The sequence below is a fragment of the Canis lupus genome, chromosome 7, assembly GCF_003254725.2.
Source record: "Canis lupus dingo isolate Sandy chromosome 7, ASM325472v2, whole genome shotgun sequence".
NCBI classification, from domain to species: Eukaryota; Metazoa; Chordata; class Mammalia; order Carnivora; family Canidae; genus Canis; species Canis lupus.
In genome coordinates, this window is record NC_064249.1 from 39,236,426 (window position 1) to 39,258,290 (window position 21,865).

The 21,865-nt window shown below is 37.3% G+C and overlaps 1 protein-coding gene across 15 annotated transcripts in view; it reads right to left on the minus strand.

Moving 5' to 3' along the window:
* DNAH14 (dynein axonemal heavy chain 14) overlaps window positions 1-21,865 on the minus strand; it is a 475,011-nt gene that overhangs the window by 245,676 nt on the left and 207,470 nt on the right. For all 15 annotated transcript variants that reach the window (XR_007411998.1, XM_049112476.1, XM_049112477.1 and 12 more), the window contains exons 11-12: window positions 14,137-14,387; window positions 2,449-2,578 (exon numbers count right to left, since the gene is read on the minus strand). Coding sequence is in view for 14 of the 15 variants with exons in the window: in XM_049112476.1 (XP_048968433.1) it covers window positions 2,449-2,578; window positions 14,137-14,387 (381 nt within the window). In the remaining variant the exon portion in view is untranslated. The remainder of the gene's footprint in view (window positions 1-2,448; window positions 2,579-14,136; window positions 14,388-21,865) is intronic.

Below are 21,865 nucleotides of genomic sequence, written 5' to 3' on the forward strand. Positions count from 1 at the left end.
TATAACAAATGGTTATAGTCTCTATATTATAGTTTTGTAATTCAGTAAGAAAAAAAGAAAACTCCATTAGAAAAATGGAAAGGATATCAAAAAGTCATAAAAATGAGACATATAAATGGCTAATGAGCATAAGGAAAGCATCCAGTATTCTGAGCAATAAGCAAAAATTAAGACCAGTTAATCCAAAATTTGTTATCAATAAGCATCAGCCAGTATATAATTGGGTACATTTAGAAGGCAGTCTTTAATAGAAATTAGTATAATGTTGTCTAAAGAGAAATTCTGCAATGGAAATGGAAGGCCATAAAAGGTCCATAGTGCTGATTTAATGTTAATTCTAAGGAAAAAATTAAAGCAATGCAAATATTTTTATTTAAAAATATTTCTATTCTGAAGTGTTCATAAAGAACTAGTAGAAGCTACTAAAATAACAATACTGTTAAAGTACAGGCATGGGCTATAAAGCACATAGGTTAAATCCACAAAAAAAATACACAACATTTTTATGGAAAAAAACTATAAAAGACATTGAAAGAAATTAAAGAAGACTCATAAATTACACAATCATGTAGGGAGACTCAATGTCATAAAATATTACCTCTCCCCATCTTCTAGGCAATTTTAATCAAAATCCAAATAGGGTCTGATTCTAAAACATATATGGAAGTGCAAACAGCTGAGAATAGACAAGACACTCTTAGAAAAGGAGACTTATTTCAAAGCTATCTCATTAATCTGGTATGGGATTGGCACAGTAACTGGCAGATAGATCAACAACAGAGTAACAGTTTAGAAACAGAAGACATACGTGTATGGACACATATGATACATGAAGAAAGAGCTGCCAGGCAGATCAACAGGGAAAGGATGTAAAGAAACCGTGCCTGAGTAACTCAGTCACTCAGATAGAAACAAATGAAAATGAATCCTAACACACACTACACACAGATAAATTAGAGACAAACGTGAAAGATGGATTTAAAAACTTTCATAAGAAAATAAAGGAGAACATATTTATGACTTAGGAAGGTAAATAATTCCAAACATGAACACAACTAAGAGGACTGATAAATTCTATTACATTGAAATGAAGAATTACTAATAATAGGGACACCTGGGTGGCTCAGTTTGTTGAGCCTATGACTCTTGATTTTGGCCCAGATTGTGATCTTCAGGTCATGAGATAGAGCCCCATGTTGGCTTCACACTCAGCAGGGAGCCTGCTTCATTTTCTCTCTCTTTCTCCCTCCCTCTCTCTCTCTCTCTCCTTCTGCCCATACTCCCACACTCACTCTCTCTCTCAAATAAGTAAATCTTGAAAAGAAGGAATTACTACTAATAAAAATACATCATAAGGGAATAAAAGTAACAAACCATCTAGTAGGAAAAGATAACTGCAATACAGACATTGAGAATTCCTACAAAATAATAAGAAAAATCAATCCAGGAGATTAATGGGCAAAAATCTCCTAAAACATATTTCTTAAAATACTCTAATAATGGGATGCCTGGGTGGCTCAGTGGTTGAATGTCTGCCTTTGGCTCAGGGTGTGACCCCAGAGTCCTGGGATTGAGTCCCATATCAGGCTCCTTGAATGGAGCCTGCTTCTCCTCCCTCTATGTCTCTGCCTCTCTTTCTCTCTGTGTCTCTCATGAATAAATAAATAAAATCTTTTTTTAAAGTACACTAATAAGAGAAAAACAAAATAAAAAATGTAGACATTTTCCCTTGTTACCAAATCTACCTAAAATATTTTTTAAAAGGAAAAATGTGTAAAGTATACATATTATATAGTACTATCTCATAAAAAATGCTGCTTTTGCTAAACAGGACAAGCATCTACCATCTAAAGTTTAATCCTAATAAAATATTGTGGGGAGTGGGGTACAATTCTTCATGGCAAAGAAAGATTTCCTAATGAAAGTTTTTGGGATTCTGTCAGGATTTTTCCTATTTGTCTTGTGTCATTCTTTAGTTAATAACAAGGGGAAAGAAAGTACTTTGAAGAACAGCAAAAAGTAAGGGGTATACAGGAGTGGGGGTAGGATGGGGTAGCTGCTACTGCAGATAAGTTGTCTTTCCTGATTACTCCCATGTAAAGTAGCACACAGCATCACTCTTCATTCCCTTATCTTCCTTTGTGTTTCTTCATAGCACTCATCACTTCAATATCTGTCTCTCTCTGAAAAATATAAACTCCAAGAGGTCAGGGAATTGTTCTGCCCACTGCTCTATATGGGTGCCTAGCTCAGTGACTGGTAAATAAGTACTCAATGCATGAACAAATGAGCCAACTGAGATAAGTGCAATTATAGCTTTCTACAGTGGAAGGGTATCTGTGTGTGCACAAGAAATTTTGAATAATCATAAGTCATATTTTTAATTTAAAAACTTATTCATTTTACATTTAAAAAATCTATGCTTATATTTTTCAAAGACCATTTTACCTCATTAACATCTGCTTCCGTTTTTACTTCTGACTTTAAAACAGAAGTGGCATGTAAGTTTGAATTATCAACAAATCCTTCACAATCATTTGTTATCTTTCCAGTGAAAGCAAAGATGTCCTTGTATATTCTAGATTAAGAAAGAAGAAACATAAACATAATCTTTCTAAACTGTTAGATCTTACTAATATCCAGAACACAAAATAGACATTCCTCCAAAGAAGATATATACAGATGGCCAGTCAGTATAATAAAAGATGGTCAGCATCACTAATCATCAGGGGAATACAAATCAAGGTCACAGTGAAATATAACTTCACACCATTTAGGATAGCTACTATATTCTAAAAGATATCAACAGTAAGTGTTGGTGAGGATTAGACCCTTGCGCCTTGCTGGTGGGAATAATACTAGTACAGTTACTGTGGAAAATAGCAGGGAAATTCCTCAAAGACTTACATGTAGAATTACCATATGACCCAGCAGCTCCACTTGAGAGCCTCAGACAGAAATTTACACACCACTGCTCATAACAAGATGATTCACAAGAGTCAACAGGTGAAATGATCCAAATGTCCAACAACAGATGAATGGACTAATAAAACATGATATATACACACATGGATTATTATCTAGCCTTGAAATGGAAAGAAATTCTCATACATTTTACAATATGAATGAACCCTGAAAACACGCTAAGCAAAATAAGCCAGACAAAAAGTTCAAATATGTATGAAAACTTCACTAAGTGAGGTTATCTAGAATAGGCAAATTCATAGAGAATTTGTATTAGAGGTCATGAGAGCTTGGTGGGAGGAAGGGGGCCACGCATGGGGAATGAGGAATTACTGTTTATTGGACACAGAGTTTCAGTTTGGGGTGATGAAGACGTTCTGGAAATGGATTTGATGATGGTTGCACAATATTATGAATGCACTTAGTGATACTGAATTGTTACTACAATAAAAATTTCATATCTCATTTCAGCAGGATGGAAAAGACGCTCAACCACTGAGCCACCCAGGTGCCCCAAAATGAAGGGTTTTTATAAAAAAAAAAATAAAGATTTACAAATATATGCTAAATAGGGAAATAAAATTTAAATCACAATAATGAGGGAGATCAAGAATTCTAAAACACACTGAAAAGCACAAGAAAACTGAAACAAGAAGTTAGAGGAAACCATTGGGAATTAAGAGCCATTTGAATCAACAAAGAAGAGAAAATTGAGAAAGGGAAAGAGAAAAAATGACAAAATAAGCATAAATAAAATAGAAGGAGTAAGAAAAGTATACCATTTATTACTAAATGATTACATTGAACCTATTCAATGTCCTAATTAAAAGACAGAAAATATCAGATTGAGTTAAAAAGCAGTATAAAACTATAATAAGATATGACCAACATCTCAATTTAAGGAGGAAAAGGTAAAAAAATAAATAAATAGACCTATTTGGAATTTCTGGCAGCAGGAATGGCACAGAATATTTAAAAAATATCTACCTCCTCTTATAAAAATCAGAGAAATAGACAATATGAATAGGACCACATCTATTAAAGAAATTGAACAATTCATAAGCTTTCAAAATAGAAAGCCCTAGGCCCAGATAGGTTTTCTTGTGACTTCTGTCAAATATTTAAGGAAGAAATTATATCAATTCATTCTATGAGCCCACTATTTTCCTGGAACCAAAACCAAATGAAGACATGACAAGAAAACTACAGAACAACATGCTTTATAAACAGAGATACTGAAATCCTCAACAAAATATGAGGAAATTCAGTACAGCTATATATACAAAGGATTATATACCATAATCAAGTAGAATTTATCCGAAGAATGCAAGGTTGGTTCAACATACAAAAATGTACGTTATGTAACTTAATGTACACATTAGTAGCATAAAGTAAAAAACATATGGTCATTTCAACTGACATAGGAAAATAGCATTTAACAAAATCCAACGTTTCATGTAAAAACATTGAATAAATAGTAAAAGGGAACTTCCTCAACTTGATAAAAGCATCTGCAAAAAACCCACAGCTAACATCATACTTAATGAAAAGAGACTAAAATTTCCCAAGAGCAGGAATGTTCACTCTTGCCACTTCTATTAACAAGATACTAAAGATTCTAGCTAGGGCAATTAAGGCAACAAAAAGTAATAAAAGATGTATGACTGGACAAAAAAGAAGTAAAATTATCTCTATTTGCAGGTGTCATGATCCTGCATAGAAAATCCTAAGGAGAGGGGAGGGGCAAGATGGCGGAGGAGTAGGGTCCCCAAGTCCCCTGTCCCCACCAAATTACCTAGATAACCTTCAAATCATCCTGAAAATCTATGAATTCAGACTGAGATTTAAAGAGAGAACAGCTGGAACGCTACAGTGAGAAGAGTTCGCGCTTCTATCAAGGTAGGAAGACGGGGAAAAAGAAATAAAGAAACAAAAGGCCTCCAAGGGGGAGGGGCCCCGCGAGGAGCCGGGCTGAGGCCGGGGCGAGTGTCCCCAGGACAGGAGAGCCCCGTCCCGGAGATGCAGGAGCTGCACCAACCTTCCCGGGTGGAAAGGGGCTCGCAGGGAGTTGGAGCAGGACCCCAGGACGGCGAGGATGCCCTCGGGCTCCCTGGGACAGTAACAGACACCTGCGCCCCGGGAGAGTGCGCCGAGCTCCCTAAGGGCTGCAGCGCGCACGGCAGGACCCGGAGCAGCTCGGGGGGCTCGGGCGGCGGCTCCGCGGAGGGGGCTGTGCGCCGGGAGCACGAATCCAACAGCGCAGGAGCACTGGGCGCCGGGGACACAGCCCAGGATCTGGCCTCCCCCCGGGACAGGCAGAGGCCGGGAGGGCCCAGGACAGCAAGGACGCTCCTGCCCGAGCTGAGCAGATCAGCGGCCCCGCCCCCGGAGCATCCAGGCCCTGCAGACGGAGAGCTCTGGAGTTACTGTGGGAGCTGACTCCAGGGCTCCAGAGCTGGCCCCACCACTGGGGTTGTTCCTCCTGGGGCCTCACGGGGTAAACAACCCCTACTGAGCCCTGCACCAGGCAGGGGGCAGAGCAGCTCCAAGTGCTGACACCTGAAAATCAGCACAACAGGCCCCTCCCCCAGAAGACCAGCTGGACGGACCAGTTCCAAGGGAAGTCAAGGGACTTAAAGTATACAGAATCAGAAGATACTCCCCCCGTGGTTTTGTTTTTTGTTTTTTGTTTTTCTTTTTTATTTGTTTGCTTCCCCACCCCTTTTTTTTTCCTTTCTTTCTCTTTTTCTTTTTTTTTCTTTTTTTCTTCCTTTTTTCTTTTTCTCTTTTCTTTCCTTCTTTCTCTCCTCTCTTTTTCTCCTTTTCCCAATACAACTTGTTTTTGGCCACTCTGCACTGAGCAAAATGACTAGAAGGAAAACCTCACCTCAAAAGAAAGAATGAGAAACAGTCCTCTCTCCCACAGAGTTACAAAATCTGGATTACAATTCAATGTCAGAAAGCCAATTCAGAAGCACTGGTGGCTCTAGAAAAAAGCATAAAGGACTCAAGAGACTTCATGACTGCAGAATTTACATCCAATCAGGCAGAAATTAAAAATCAATTGAATGAGATGCAATCCAAACTAGAAGTCCTAATGACGAGGGTTAACAAGATGGAAGAACGAATGAGTGATATAGAAGACAAGTTGATGGCAAAGAGGGAAACTGAGGAAAAAAGAGACAAACAATTAAAAGACCATGAAGATAGATTAAGGGAAATAAACGACAGCCTGAGGAAGAAAAACCTACGTTTAATTGGGGTTCCCAAGGGTGCCGAAAGGGACAGAGGGTCAGAATATGTATTTGAACAAATCATAGCTGAAAACTTTCCTAATCTGGGAAGGGAAAAAGGCATTCAGATCCAGGAAATAGAGAGATCCCCCCCTCCTAAAATCAATAAAAACTGTTCAACACCTCGACATTTAATAGTGAAGCTTGCAAATTCCAAAGATAAAGAGAAGATCCTTAAAGCAGCAAGAGACAAGAAATCCCTGACTTTTATGGGGAGGAGTATTAGGGTAACAGCAGACTTCTCCACAGAGACCTGGCAAGCCAGAAAGGGCTGGCAGGATATATTCAGGGTCCTAAATGAGAAGAACATGCAACCAAGAATACTTTATCCAGCAAGGCTCTCATTTAAAATGGAAGGAGAGATAAAGAGCTTCCAAGACAGGCAGGAACTAAAAGAATATGTGACCTCCAAACCAGCTCTGCAAGAAATTTTAAGGGGGACTCTTAAACTTCCCCTTTAAGAAGAAGTTCAGTGGAACAATCCACAAAAACAAGGACTGAATAGATATCATGATGACACTAAACTCATACCTTTCAATACTAACTCTGAATGTGAACGGGCTTAATGACCCCATCAAAAGGCGCAGGGTTTCAGACTGGATAAAAAAGCAGGACCCATCTATTTGCTGTCTACAAGAGACTCATTTTAGACAGAAGGACACCTACAGCCTGAAAATAAAAGGTTGGAGAACCATTTACCATTCAAATGGTCCTCAAAAGAAAGCAGGGGTAGCCATCCTTATATCAGATAAACTAAAATTTACCCCGAAGACTATAGTGAGAGATGAAGAGGGACACTATATCATACTTAAAGGATCTATCCAACAAGAGGACTTAACAATCCTCAATATATATGCCCCGAATGTGGGAGCTGCCAAATATTTAAATCAATTAATAACCAAAGTAGAAGAAATACTTAGATAATAATACACTTATACTTGGTGACTTCAATCTAGCTCTTTCTATACTCGATAGGTCTTCTAAACACAACATCTCCAAAGAAACGAGAGCTTTAAATGATACACTGGACCAGATGGATTTCACAGATATCTACAGAACTTTATATCCAAAATCAACTGAATACAGATTCTTCTCAAGTGCACATGGAACTTTCTCCAGAATAGACCACATACTGGGTCACAAATCGGGTCTGAACCGATACCAAAAGATTGGGATCGTCCCCTGCATATTCTCAGACCATAATGCCTTGAAATTAGAACTAAATCACAACAAGAAGTTTGGAAGGACCTCAAACACGTGGAGGTTAAGGACCATCCTGCTAAAAGATGAAAGGCTCAACCAGGAAATTAAGGAAGAATTAAAAAGATTCATGGAAACTAATGAGAATGAAGATACAACCGTTCAAAATCTTTGGGATGCAGCAAAAGCAGTCCTGAGGGGGAAATACATCGCAATACAAGCATCCATTCAAAAACTGGAAAGAACTCAAATATAAAAGCTAACCTTACACATAAAGGAGCTAGAGAAAAAACAGCAGATAGATCCTATACCCAGCAGAAGAAGAGAGTTAATAAAGATTTGAGCAGAACTCAACAAAATCGAGACCAGAAGAACTGTGGAACAGATCAACAGAACCAGGAGTTGGTTTTTTGAAAGAATTAATAAGATAGATAAACCATTAGCCAGCCTTATTAAAAAGAAGAGAGAGAAGACTCAAATTAATAAAACCATGAATGAGAAAGGAGAGATCACTACCAACACCAAGGAAATACAAACGATTTTAAAAACATATTATGAACAGGTATACGCCAATAAATTAGGCAATCTAGAAGAAATGGATGCATTCCTGGAAAGCCACAAACTACCAAAACTGGAACAGGAAGAAATAGAAAACCTTAACAGGCCAATAACCAGGGAGGAAATTGAAGCAGTCATCAAAAACCTCCCAAGACACAAAAGTCCAGGGCCAGATGGCTTCCTAGGGGAATTCTATCAAACGTTTAAAGAAGAAACCATACCTATTCTACTAAAGCTGTTTGGAAAGACAGAAAGAGATGGAGTACTTCCAAATTCGTTCTATGAGGCCAGCATCACCTTAATTCCAAAACCAGACAAAGACCCCACCAAAAAGGAGAATTACAGACCAATATCCCTGATGAACATGGATGCAAAAATTCTCAACAAGATACTAGCCAATAGGATCCAACAGTACATCAAGAAAATTATTCACCATGACCAAGTAGGATTTATCCCCGGGACACAAGGCTGGTTCAACACTCGTAAAACAATCAATGTGATTCATCATATCAGCAAGAGAAAAACCAAGAACCATATGATCTTCTCATTAGATGCAGAGAAAGCATTAGACAAAATACAGCATCCATTCCTGATCAAAACTCTTCAGAGTGTAGGGATAGAGGGAACATTCCTCGACATCTTAAAAGCCATCTACGAAAAGCCCACAGCAAATATCATTCTCAATGGGGAAGCACTGGGAGCCTTTCCCCTAAGATCAGGAACAAGACAGGGATGTCCACTCTCACCACTGCTATTCAACATAGTACTGGAAGTCCTAGCCTCAGCAATCAGACAACAAAAAGACATTAAAGGCATTAAATTGGCAAAGAAGAAGTCAACTCTCCTTCTTCGCCGATGACATGATACTCTACATAGAAAACCCAAAAGCCTCCACCCCAAGATTGCTAGAACTCATACAGCAATTTGGTAGCGTGGCAGGATACAAAATCAATGCCCAGAAATCAGTGGCATTTCTATACACTAACAATGAGACTGAAGAAAGAGAAATTAAGGAGTCAATCCCATTTACAATTGCACCCAAAAGCATAAGATACCTAGGAATAAACCTAACCAAAGAGGTAAAGGATCTATACCCTAAAAACTATAGAACACTTCTGAAAGAAATTGAGGAAGACACAAAGAGATGGAAAAATATTCCATGCTCATGGATTGGCAGAATTAATATTGTGAAAATGTCAATGTTACCCAGGGCAATTTACACGTTTAATGCAATCCCTATCAAAATACCATGGACTTTCTTCAGAGAGCTAGAACAAATTATTTTAAGATTTGTGTGGAATCAGAGAGGACCCCGAATAGCCAGGGGAATTTTAAAAAAGAAAACCATATCTGGGGGCATCACAATGCCAGATTTCAGGTTGTACTACAAAGCTGTGATCATCAAGACAGTGTGGTACTGGCACAAAAACAGACACATAAAAAACAAAACAAAACAAAAAACAGACACATAGATTAATGGAACAGAATAGAGAACCCAGAAGTGGACCCTGAACTTTATGGTCAACTAATATTCAATAAAGGAGGAAAGACTATCCATTGGAAGAAAGACAGTCTCTTCAATAAATGTTGCTGGGGAAATTGGACATCCACATGCAGAAGAATGAAACTAGACCACTCTCTTGCACCATACACAAAGATAAACTCAAAATGGATGAAAGATCTAAATGTGAGACAAGATTCCATCAAAATCCTAGAGAAGAACACAGGCAACACCCTTTTTGAACTCGGCCACAGTAACTTCTTGCAAGATACATCCACGAAGGCAAAAGAAACTAAAGCAAAAATGAACTATTGGGACTTCATCAAGATAAGAAGCTTTTGCACAGCAAAGGATACAGTCAACAAAACTAAAAGACAACCTACAGAATGGGAGGAGATATTTGCAAATGACGTATCAGATAAAGGGCTAGTTTCCAAGATCTATAAAGAACTTATTAAACTCAACACCAAAGAAACAATCCAATCATGAAATGGGCAAAAGACATGAAGAGAAATCTCACAGAGGAAGATATAGACATGGCCAACACGTACATGAGAAAATGCTCTGCATCACTTGCCATCAGGGAAATACAAATCAAAACCACAATGAGATACCACCTCACACCAGTGAGAATGGGGCAAATTAACAAGGCAGGAAACCACAAATGTTGGAGAGGATGTGGAGAAAAGGGAACCCTCTTACACTGTTGGTGGGAATGTGAACTGGTGCAGCCACTTTGGAAAACTGTGTGGAGGTTCCTCAAAGAGTTAACCTGCTCTACGACCCAGCAATTGCACTGTTGGGGATTTACCCCAAAGATACAAATGCAATGAAACGCAGGGACACCTGCACCCCGATGTTTATAGCAGCAACGTCCACAATAGCCAAACTATGGAAGGAGCCTTGGTGTCCATCGAAAGATGAATGGATAAAGAAGATGTGGTTTATGTATACAATGGAATATTACTCAGCCATTAGAAACGACAAATACCCACCATTTGCTTCAACGTGGATGGAACTGGAGGGTATTATGCTGAGTGAAGTAAGTCAATCGGAGAAGGACAAACATTATATGTTCTCATTCATTTGGGGGAATATAAATAATAGTGAAAGGGAATATAAGGGAAGGGAGAAGAAATGTGTGTGAAATATCAAAAAGGGAGACAGAACATAAAGACTCCTAACTCTGGGAAATGAACTAGGGGTGGTGGAAGGGGAGGAGGACGGGGGGTGGGGGTGAATGGGTGATGGGCACTGAGGGGGGCACTTGACGGGATGAGCACTGGGTGTTATTCTGTATGTTGGTAAATTGAACACCAATAAAAAATAAATTTATTTAAAAAAAAAGAAAATCCTAAGGAGGAATAACAAATCAACAAACATAGAACTAATAAATAAATTGAGCAAAGATGCTGGATACAAGATCAATATATAAAATTCAGCCCTATTTCAATACACAAGCAATTAATAATCCAAAATAAAATTTAAAAAAATAATTCAATTTACAGTAGTATCAAATAGAATAAAATACTTCAGAATAAATAAAGGAAGCATGACACATACACTGAAAAACAAAAGACCACTGAAAAAATAGACTGTATAAATGGAAGATAAACCCATGTTCAGGGATTGGAAAACTTTATACTATTAAAATGAAAGTTTCCATATTTATCCACAGATTCAATGCAATCCCTATATAAATTCCAGCTGTTTTTTCCTGCATAAATTGGGAAACTTATTCTACAATTCATATGTAAATGAAAGAGAGCCAAAAGTGCCCAAACCATGTTGAAAAGGAACAATGCTGGAAGATTCACACTTCCCAATTTCAAAGCTTACTACAAAGCTGCAGTAATAAAGACAGTATGGTTCTGGCAGGAGGACAGACATATAGATCAACTAATGAAATTTAGAGTCCAGACATAAACGCATACACCTATGGTCAACTCACTGTCAACAAGAGTTCCGAGACAAGTTAATGCAGAAAGAACAGTCTTTTCAACAAGTAGTGCTGGGAGAAGTGGACACCCATGTGGGAAAGAATGAACTTAGACCTTTATCTCACACTGTATACAAACAAAATACCCTTAATGGAAGTAGATCAAAGATCTAAATGCAGAAGCTAAAACTGAAAATCTTACAAGAAAAAATAGAACCTTCATGACCTTGCAATGGGCAGGGATTTCTTAGATATGACACTTAAAATACAATTGAAGAAGAACTGGCTTTCTTCAAAAAAAGATTTTATCTTTTATTTATTTATGAGAGACACAGAGAGGCAGAGACATAGGCAGAAGGAGAAGCAGGCTCCCTGCAGGGAGCCTGATGCAGGACTCCATGCCAGGACCCCAGGATTACTCCCTGAGCTGAAGGCAGACCTCAACTACTGAGCCACCCAGGTGCCCCCGAAATTGGCCTTTTTCAAAATTAAATACTTTCATTCTCCAAAGGTTACTATCAAGAAAGTGAAAAGATGACCCACAGAATGAGAGAAAACTTTTGCAAATTATCTATTATTTGGAATTAATAAGGGCCTTGTACCCAAAATATATTTTAAAGACTCTTGGGATCCCTGGGTGGCGCAGCAGTTTGGCGCCTGCCTTTGGCCCAGGGCGCGATCCTGGAGACCCGGGATCGAATCCCACATCAGGCTCCCAGTGCATGGAGCCTGCTTCTCCCTCTGCCTGTGTCTCTGCCTCTCTCTCTCTCTCTCTTTGTGACTATCATAAATAAAAAAAAAAAAAAAAAAAAAAGACTCTTTATAACATAATAAAAAGACAACACAACTTAAAAATGGACAAAGGACTTGAAAAAACGTTTCTTCAGAGAAGATATACAAGTAGCCACTAATCATATGAAAGGATACACCATATCATTAGTTATTATGGAAATACAAACCAATACTGTTAAGAAGGTCGATAGAAACAGATTCAATAATGGTAGCTCCTACTTGGCAGACATTTACTTTGTGTTTATTCTCAAACAACACTGTGATATAGGTATTACTGGTATCTCCAGTCTATAGATAGGAAACAGGTCTAAAGCATTTCCTAATGTCTGTTAGCATACTAGCTAACCAAAGTCACACAGCTTTTCAGAGATGAAACAGAGATTAAAACCCAGGTGGTATGACTCCAAAACTCCAAAAACACATGTACTTGAACAAGTATTCCTCCTATAACATTAAAAAACATATATATAAGACATGTTGTATTTTTAAAATAAACTACAAAATAGCACACTAGGATTACAACAAAATTACATAAGAAAAGTCTACGAGAAATATCAAAAATAATAAGACATTGAATTTAAGTTATTGAATGAGGGTAATTTCTGTTTTCCAAATTTTCTTTTTTTTTCAAATTTTCTATTACATGATGAATTAACTAATAATAAAAATCATTTAAGAAATTTTGTTCAAAATTTAGAAGTTCTCTTAAACACACAAACATACACATATACACACTCCTGTAGTTTTAGGAAAAATAAAATTATATTGTGCTATTACTAAACAGTTGTGCTCTTATACAGGTTAAAGTCCTGGCACTGATTCAAATCGCTTATGAGGGGGATCCCTGGGTGGCTCAGTAGATTAGCATCTGCCCAGGTCCTTCTCCTGGAGACACGGGATCGAGTCCCACATTGGGCTCCCTGCATGGAGCCTGCTTCTCCCTCTGCCTGTGTCTCTGCCTCTCTCTCTGTGTGTGTGTGTGTGTGTGTGTGTGTGTGTGTCTAATGAATAAATAAAATAGTTTACAAATAATAACAAATATTTATAAAAAAAAAAAAAAACCAAATCGCTTATGAGGCCTTAGAAAAGTGATTTAAGCTCTGTTGGATTCAATAACAAATTAGAGAAATAATATATTATCTTTAAGATTCTTCAAAATGTTATGAATTGATATATTTTTTGTTCTCTAGTTTTGATATTAAAACTCTGGTTTGACTTAAAATGATATTGCTAAATTCTGAGTTTGAACATATTTTACAAGTGTCAATTCATATTCCATGGTTCACAAATTACAGTGATAGATCCAGTTGTGGAAAATAATAAAAAGGTTTTAACAATAGTATTTAAATAGGTAAAAATATTTTGTTTTCAATAAGTAGTTGGAATTGACTCAAGTTCCAACTGAACTTTGTGGCTACTTTCAGAATCATTCTCACAAATGACTTTTTAGGAACTAGTTCTGAACTTTGAAGATACAGCATACCTATGTATACAATTGCCAGATTTAGCAAATTAGTACAGAACATCAAATTAAATTTGAATTCCAAGATGATAATTTTTAGTATAGGCAATATTTGGGACATACTTACACTAAGATATTATTATCTGAATTTCAAATTTCACTTCAAGTACATGTGTTATGTACTTCACATAGCAACCTAACCTAGGTAGAATTTTGGGGGGGCAGGGGGAGGACATTTTCTTAAATTTTATGCACAGTATGAAGGAAAGTATTACCAGATAAGAAGTTCAGGTAATTGCAAAAGCTGAGTACATATAATGTGCTACAAATTCTAGTTTAAGTTATTGGCTATTTCCTCTATAAGAGGAAATATATTTCATTATGATAATAATATCCCTTTTATAAAAGTCAAAAAGGTGGGATTTACTTAATGAGATCTTCATTCCTTTTTTCCATTGAAAATGGCATTCTAGCAGAATTATTAAATAATTCAAAAAGTAGTGTGATTGCAGTGTTCATTAGTTGACGGATGAGTTCTTGAAATATGTAGTCAATCAACATCAGAAACTTCAAAATTGTTTCTAATAAACGTCGATATTTAGGCAGCTTGAAATGTGTTGTGTCATCTTCAGAGAAGTTTGACTCAAAATATTCTTTAATTTCTTTCTTTTCTGCCACCTACAATTCAATGAACAATTGAAAAACCAGTGATAATTTCCTATGTTGATATAATATAGCATGACTTCTAATGTATAGCATTTTCATTAGTCTGAATAACACTGCAACTAAACATTATGATGATCATTTTCATTAAAACTTTATGCTTGTGCTGTATCTAAACGGCAGACAAAATAAAAAGCCTATGAAGTTTGGGGTTTCAATTATAAGGAGATGAGTTTATGGGACTCAAATAGAAAGTACATACTAATGATTATCTAAGCGTTCCTACATAGAGGGACCCTCCTCAAGTACACCCACCACTGGGGGGAAGAGTCAAATGGAAATAAAAGATTTCCTAAAATTCAGTCTAATACTGCCTCCCTTATGCTAGGCTACAGCAATTAGACGCCTTTTGTGTTTTTAACACATATATGGTACATAACACAGAATTAAGAAAAAATTTAAGTTCATCAAATCCAATATTAGAATTTTATCCTTTAAACAATGTATCTCTTAAGATAAATGACTTAGTACGTTGCTGAGGGAATGGCATGTTTTGATAAAAAATGTAGGGTGGCATCAGTAGTACTAGTACCACCCAAATTTCCAAATTGAGCTCTCCAAAATAATCCCAAAGTTGGTCAAAATGGTTCCTTTTGACACATAATACTTTTTTTTTTATTAGTGATGGGCCTTTAAAATTCTAAAAATATTTCCAATATTTGTTCACCTATTGGTTGTTCATTCTTTTTATTTTTTCCTCATTGATACTTAAATTCTTTCCAAACTATATTCTAATAATTGCATTCATTTATGCTGCCTCTCTTTATTTTTCTTTTTCGTTTGTATTTTCTTTCTTTTTTAAATTAATTAGGTCAGTTGATTATCAATTTGGCATGTTTCTTCCAGCACTGGTTGACTCTCCGGAGGAATGGTTTACCACCGTGATGCAGTTCTTTACTATTACAACAAATGCTTGTAGAAATTGGACTAAAGAAAGACAAGATAATTTCTATACCAGTTATGGGCATAGCTACATGGGCCTAACAGAGGAAATGCTGACTTTATTAATAGGTTATGTTTTTATTGAAAAAAATAAATATTTTTCCAGGAATGGCCACATGATTTGAAGTTTTATATGCAAAATGCATTTTAATCGGTAAAATGGTGAGGCACAGTCTATTAAATATTCAAAATAAAGATTTTTAGCATTGGTACTAAAAGAGTTTTAAATAGCTTAATAACTGTATTAATATAAAAGTATACAGTAGTAGTAAGCCTGGTAATACTGGCCTTTTTATTGAATATTCTGAGGCTAATGGATATTCTGACACCAATAGGCAGATAGGTGGATACTCTATTACCATCACAGACTATATTTTGAGTCAAGTCTGACTCTAGGTGCATATCACTCACTGATAGTGGCTCCTGGTTTCCATTTCCTCAGTTCTATGCCCATGCTGTATTTCTGCGGAGCTGAGCAGTCCCCAAAATTACGCAGAATGCTTTTCAACCTAGCTGTACTTTAGATTCACTTAAGGAGATTTTCTACTGCTGCCTGAGGCTCTATCATCAGGAATTCTGATTTAATTGGCCTACGGTGGTCCCAATTTATCAATATTGATATTGATAAATATCAATATTTGAGTGCCCCCCCCCCCCCACATACACACACACCAGATGATTCTAGTCTGCAGCCTATTTGAGAACCACTAGTTTAGAGTTTGGCTACTGAGTAGTCACACATTTCAGTTTTAAAAATTCACCCAAATGGTGGTGTAGGAAACCCCAGCCTTTGCTCCCAAGAAAGATCAGCAAGTAAGACAGGTATCCATGACCAAAAACAGCTCTGGGAGAGCTCTGGAGTCCACTTAAGAAACTTCAGCAACACAGTGAAACCAAAAACCTGAGAATAACCACACAAAACGAAAAGGAAGACAGCTTCAATTTGCCCACATCATCCCAGCCCGAGCTGGCACTGCTCAGTGCCAAGAGGAAACTTTCTAGCTAGATAAAGTTCCCCTCGCTGGGAAAGGAAGAGCAGAATAACCACTGGCTTCCCCAAACTTTGGGGCACTGAACAAAGGTCCCACTTTGGTTTCACCCTGCCCATGCCAGCAAAGCTGGGATGGACAGAGATGGCTAGAACAAGGAAGAAAACATGGACTGCCAATAGCAGCCATGCAGTAGGAATGATCCCCATTCAGAGTGACCAGCTCAACCCACAAACACAGTAGCTTTTGCCCCTGAAGAAGGAATCAGGAGCCAACATAGCTGCCACAGACCTCCAGCAGATTTCATCAGCTTTTGGCACATAGGTATTTGTATTCACTGATGCCAGCTTCCTAAGTCCCTCTCCAGCCATGCCCCTCTCTGGCTCCTGCCACGCCTGGGAAACACATTGTCAGCCAGCCCAGGTTTCTGTGGGTACATGAGCACAAGACACCAGCCTAAACCCCCAACGCTGACCCCCACCATGTACGTGCTCAGGGCTATTTCTCCAGATGTGCATTTGCAAGCTGTTGGCCTGATACCTGTTACGGACCCCTGAATACCATGCACTCATGGTGTGATCCAACAGCCACACTAATACATGCTGACAGTCAGGTGCCATCAGTTACCAGTGCACCCACAGTGTGTCTTCAACCAGCCCCTGCCACTATACAGAAACAGATGACCCCAACAGCCAACTATGTACATGCAAGTAGTTCCTGCCTTGGTCCCTCGCCATAGGACCTGGAGCCACTACTGAAAATCCTTATAGCCACTGGGGGCCTCCATCGTATTTGCCAAGGACCACAAAGCTGTCAATGCTGTGGTCCTCAGAGGCCTGAGCAAAGAGACATCACGACACCTTGCACCACTACCCCAAGATCACAAGATGCTCCAGCATGACCCACATGCAGATGAAATATTTCCCTTATCAAAGTCAGTTCATAGTGTCCAGAAGAGGTAATTCCTCCTTCAAATGCTCAGACATCTTTGCAAGGCTACAGGAATCATGAAAACGAGGAAAACATGACCACCAAAGTAAAACTCTGTCAATGACCCCAAAGAAATGGATACCCAGTAATTCCCAACAAAGAATTCAAATTAATTGTTCTAAAGATGCTCAGAAACAAAAACAGACATGAAGATCAATGGAACAGAATAGAGGGCCCAGAAATAAACCCAATTATATGTTCAATTAATGTTCAATGAAGGAGGAAAGAATATTCAATGGGAAAAAGACAGTCTCTTCAACAAATGGTGTTGGGAAAACAGGATAGCAACATGCAGAAGAATGAAACTGGACCACTTTCTTATACCACATACAAAAATAGATTAAAATGGACAAAAGACCTAAATATGAGACAGGAATCCATCAAAATCCTAGAGGAGAACATAGGCAGCAACCTCACTGACCTCTGTGACAGCAATGTTGTGGAGATACATACATTTCCAGAGGCAAGGGAAACAAAAGCAAAAATGAACTAGTGGGACTTCATCAAGTTAAAAGGTTCTGTACAGCAAAGGAAACAATCAACAAAACCAAAAGGCAACCTATGGAATGGGAGAAGATCTTTGCAAATTACATATCTGATAAAGGGTTAGTATCCAAGATCTATAAAGAACTTATTAGCTCAACACCCAAAAAACAAAAAATCCAGTTAAGAAATGGTCAGAAGACATAAACAGACATTTCTCCAAAGAAGATATACAGATGGCCAACAGACACACAAAAAGATGCTCAACATCATTTGTCATTAGGAAAATACAAATCAAAACCACAATGAGATACCACTTCATACCCATCAGAATAGCTAAAATTAACAACTGAGGATACAATAGATATTGGCAAAAGGAGAAAGGGGAACCCTCTTACACTGCTGATGGCAATGCAAAATGATGCAGCCACTGTGGAAAATAGTATAGAGGTTCCTTAAAATAAAGCCACCCTGTGACCCAGCAAAGGATACAAAAACACTGATTCAAAGGAGCACATGCACCCCAATGTTTAGCGCAGCTTTATCAACAATAGCCAAATTATGGAAAAAGCCCAAATATCCACCAAATGATGACTGGATAAAGAAGATGGGTATATATACGCAATGGAATATTAGCCATCAAAAAGAATGAAATCTTGCCATTTGCAACAACATGGATGGAGCTATAGTGTATTATACTAAGCAAAGTCAGTCAGAGAAAGACAAATACCGTGATTTCACTCATATGTGGAATTTGAGAAATAACAGAAGAACATTGGAGAAGGAGAAAAAAGAGAAGGAGGCAAGTCATAAACTACAGAGAACAAACTGAGGGTTGATGGAGGAAAATAGGTAGGGGGGATGGGCTAAACAGGTGATAGGTGTTAAGGAGGGCACTTGTTATGATGAGCACTGGCTGTTGTATATAAGTGATGAATCATAAAATTCTACTCCTGAAACCAATATTACACTGTATGAATTTAAACAAAAAACAGAATTTAAACAAAAACTTTAAAAAAGGATGCTCAGAGATCTATAAGAAGAGAACACAGATATACAATTTAATGATACCAGGAAAACAATACAAGCAAAATGAGATGCTCAAAAAGAGACAGAAAATGTAAAAAAGAAACAAGTTTTAAAAATATAATAACTGAATGAGGAATTCAACAGAGAGCTTCAACAACAGACTTCACAAAACACATAAGAAAAAAGTAAACTGCAAAACGGATCAACTGATATTACACAATCAGAGAAAAAAGAGTGAAAAAAGAGTGAAGAAAACTTACATAATCTAGAGAATACCAAGGAAAGAACCAATTTTCAAATTATTGAAGGTCCAAGAAGGAAAAGAGAGGGAAAAAGGTCAGAAAGTTTATTTAAAGAAAATGACTAGGGATCCCTGGGTGGCGCAGCGGTTTAGCGCCTGTCTTTGGCCCAGGGCACGATCCTGGAGACCCGGGATCAAATCCCACATCGGGCTCCCGGTACATGGAGCCTGCTTCTCCTGCCTGTGTCTCTGCCTCTCTCTCTCTCTCTCTCTCTCTCTCTGTGTATGTGTGACTATCATAAATAAATAAAAATTTAAAAAAAAAAAAAAAAAAAAAGAAAATGACTAAGACCATTCCAAATCTGGGGAGAGATGTCTACATGCAAGTTCATGAAACTCACAAGTCACTAAACAAAATCAAAGAGATCCTCTCCAGGACACATAATAAAACTCTCAAAAATCAAAGACAAGGACAGAATCTTAGCAGTAAGAGAGGAAAAAAAAAAAAAAAAAAAAAAAAGCTTGTAACTTACAAGGGAATTCCCATAAGGCCATCAGCAGATTTCTAAGTAAAAACTTTATGGCCACACTCAAAGAGCTAGCAGAACTGCCAATGAAGAATACCTTATGTGGTAAAACTGTCCTTTAGAAATGAGGTGGCAATAAGACTTTCCCAGACAAAAGCTGAAGGAATTCCTCACCACTAGACTTGCCCTAAGAGAAATGATAGAAAGTGTTGTTCAGGCTGAAATGAAAAGGTGCTAGCTAGTAATATAAAACATGAAAATACACAACACAGTGATAAAAGAAAAGGCATAGTCAGGCTTGTAATACTCTAAAAATGTAATATGGTGGGCTGTTAACCACTGAAGTTTATGTAAAGATTAAAGGACAAGAATATTAAAAAGAACTAGTTCCACTAACATTACTGTTAATGGAGATACAATATAGAGAGAGGTAGATAATGCCATCAAAAACATAAAAGGGGGAGAATAAAATGGTAGTATTTTTGTTGTGATCAAAATTATCAGTGTAAAATAGTCTGTGCTATCTAGATGTTTTACATAAGCCTCATAGTAACTACAAAGCAAAGAGATATAGGAGGTTCACAAAATGTAAAGAAAATCAGAGCACAGCACTATGGAAAATCATCAATTCACCACAGAAGGCATTAAAAGAAGAAAGGAACAGGAAACTACAAAACAGCCAGGAAATAATAGGAGAGTATTAGTAAGTCATTACCTATCAATAATTATTCTAAATAAAAATGAGCTGAATTAGCCAATCAAAAAAGACAGCTATAAACAGTTATACACCAACAAATTGGTTAAACTAGAAGAAACAGATAAACTACTAGAAGCATAGGACCAACCAAGTCTGAAACTAGAAGCACAAGTAACAATTAAGGACAAGTCAGCCATCAAAAACTTCCCAACAAAGAACCCAAGACTATTTGGTTTCCTTGGTGAATTCTACTAAACATTTAATGAAAAATTAACGCCAGTATCATTTAAACTCTTCCAAAAACTTGAAGAAGGCACAATCCTCAAACTCATTTTACAGCATTAGTCTGATACAAAGCTAGATAACAACACTGCAGGAAAACTACAGACCAATATCCCTGATGAAAGCAGATGCAAAAATTCTCCACAAGAACACTAGCAAACCAAATTCAACAACATATTAAAAGGATTATACACCACGATCAGGCAAGATATAGCTCTGGGATGCAAGGATGGTTCAATATACACAAATCAGTAAGTAAGATACATTCCGTTAACTGAAGGATAAAAATGTGATCACCTCAATAGATGCAGAAAAAGCATATGATAAAATACAACCTTCTCTGATGATAAAAATGCTCAACAACTGGGTAGAGAAGGAACATAACTCAACATAATAAGGGCAATATATGACAAGTTCACAGCTAACACCATCATATTCAATGGTGAAAGGCTGGAAGCTTTTCCTCTAAGATTGGAAACAAGACAAGGGTGCCCATTCTCTTCACTCCTATTAAATATAGTACTGGCAGTCCAGCAAGAGTAATCAGGCAAGAAAAAGAAACAAAAGGCATCTGTATCAGAAGAAAAGAAGTAAAATTATCTTTGTTTTCAAATAATATAATCTTATTTACAGAAAATCCTAAAGAATTCATCAAAAATACACTAAAACTAATAATCAAGATATAGAAATCAGTTGCATTTCTGAAACAACAAAATATCTGAAAAATGAATAATCCCATTCATAATAGCCTCAAAACAATAAAATACTTAGGAATATAGGTAACCAAGAAGGTAAAAGATCCACATACTGAAAACTGCAATTTAAAAAAACTGAAGTATAGCTGACAATGTTCTAATTAGTCTCCAGTATATGATGTAGAAATTTCACAATTCTATAGAATATATTGCATTCTATATACAATATACTATGCTCAACACAATAAATAAATGTAGTTACCATCTGTCACCACACAATATTATTACAACATATATTCCCTATGCTATACTTTTCATCTCCATGATTTATTTATAGCTGGAAGTTTTTACCTGTTAATCCCCTCACCTATTTTGCCCATCTCCAAAGCCCCTTCCCTCTGGCAACCACTAGTTTGTTCTCTGTATTTATGAATGCTTTTGTTCATTTTTTCAGCTGCACATATAAATGAAACCATATAGTATTTGTCTTTTCTGACTTATTTCACTTAGCATAACACCCTCTGGATCTAATCCATGTTGTTGCAAGTGGGAAGATGC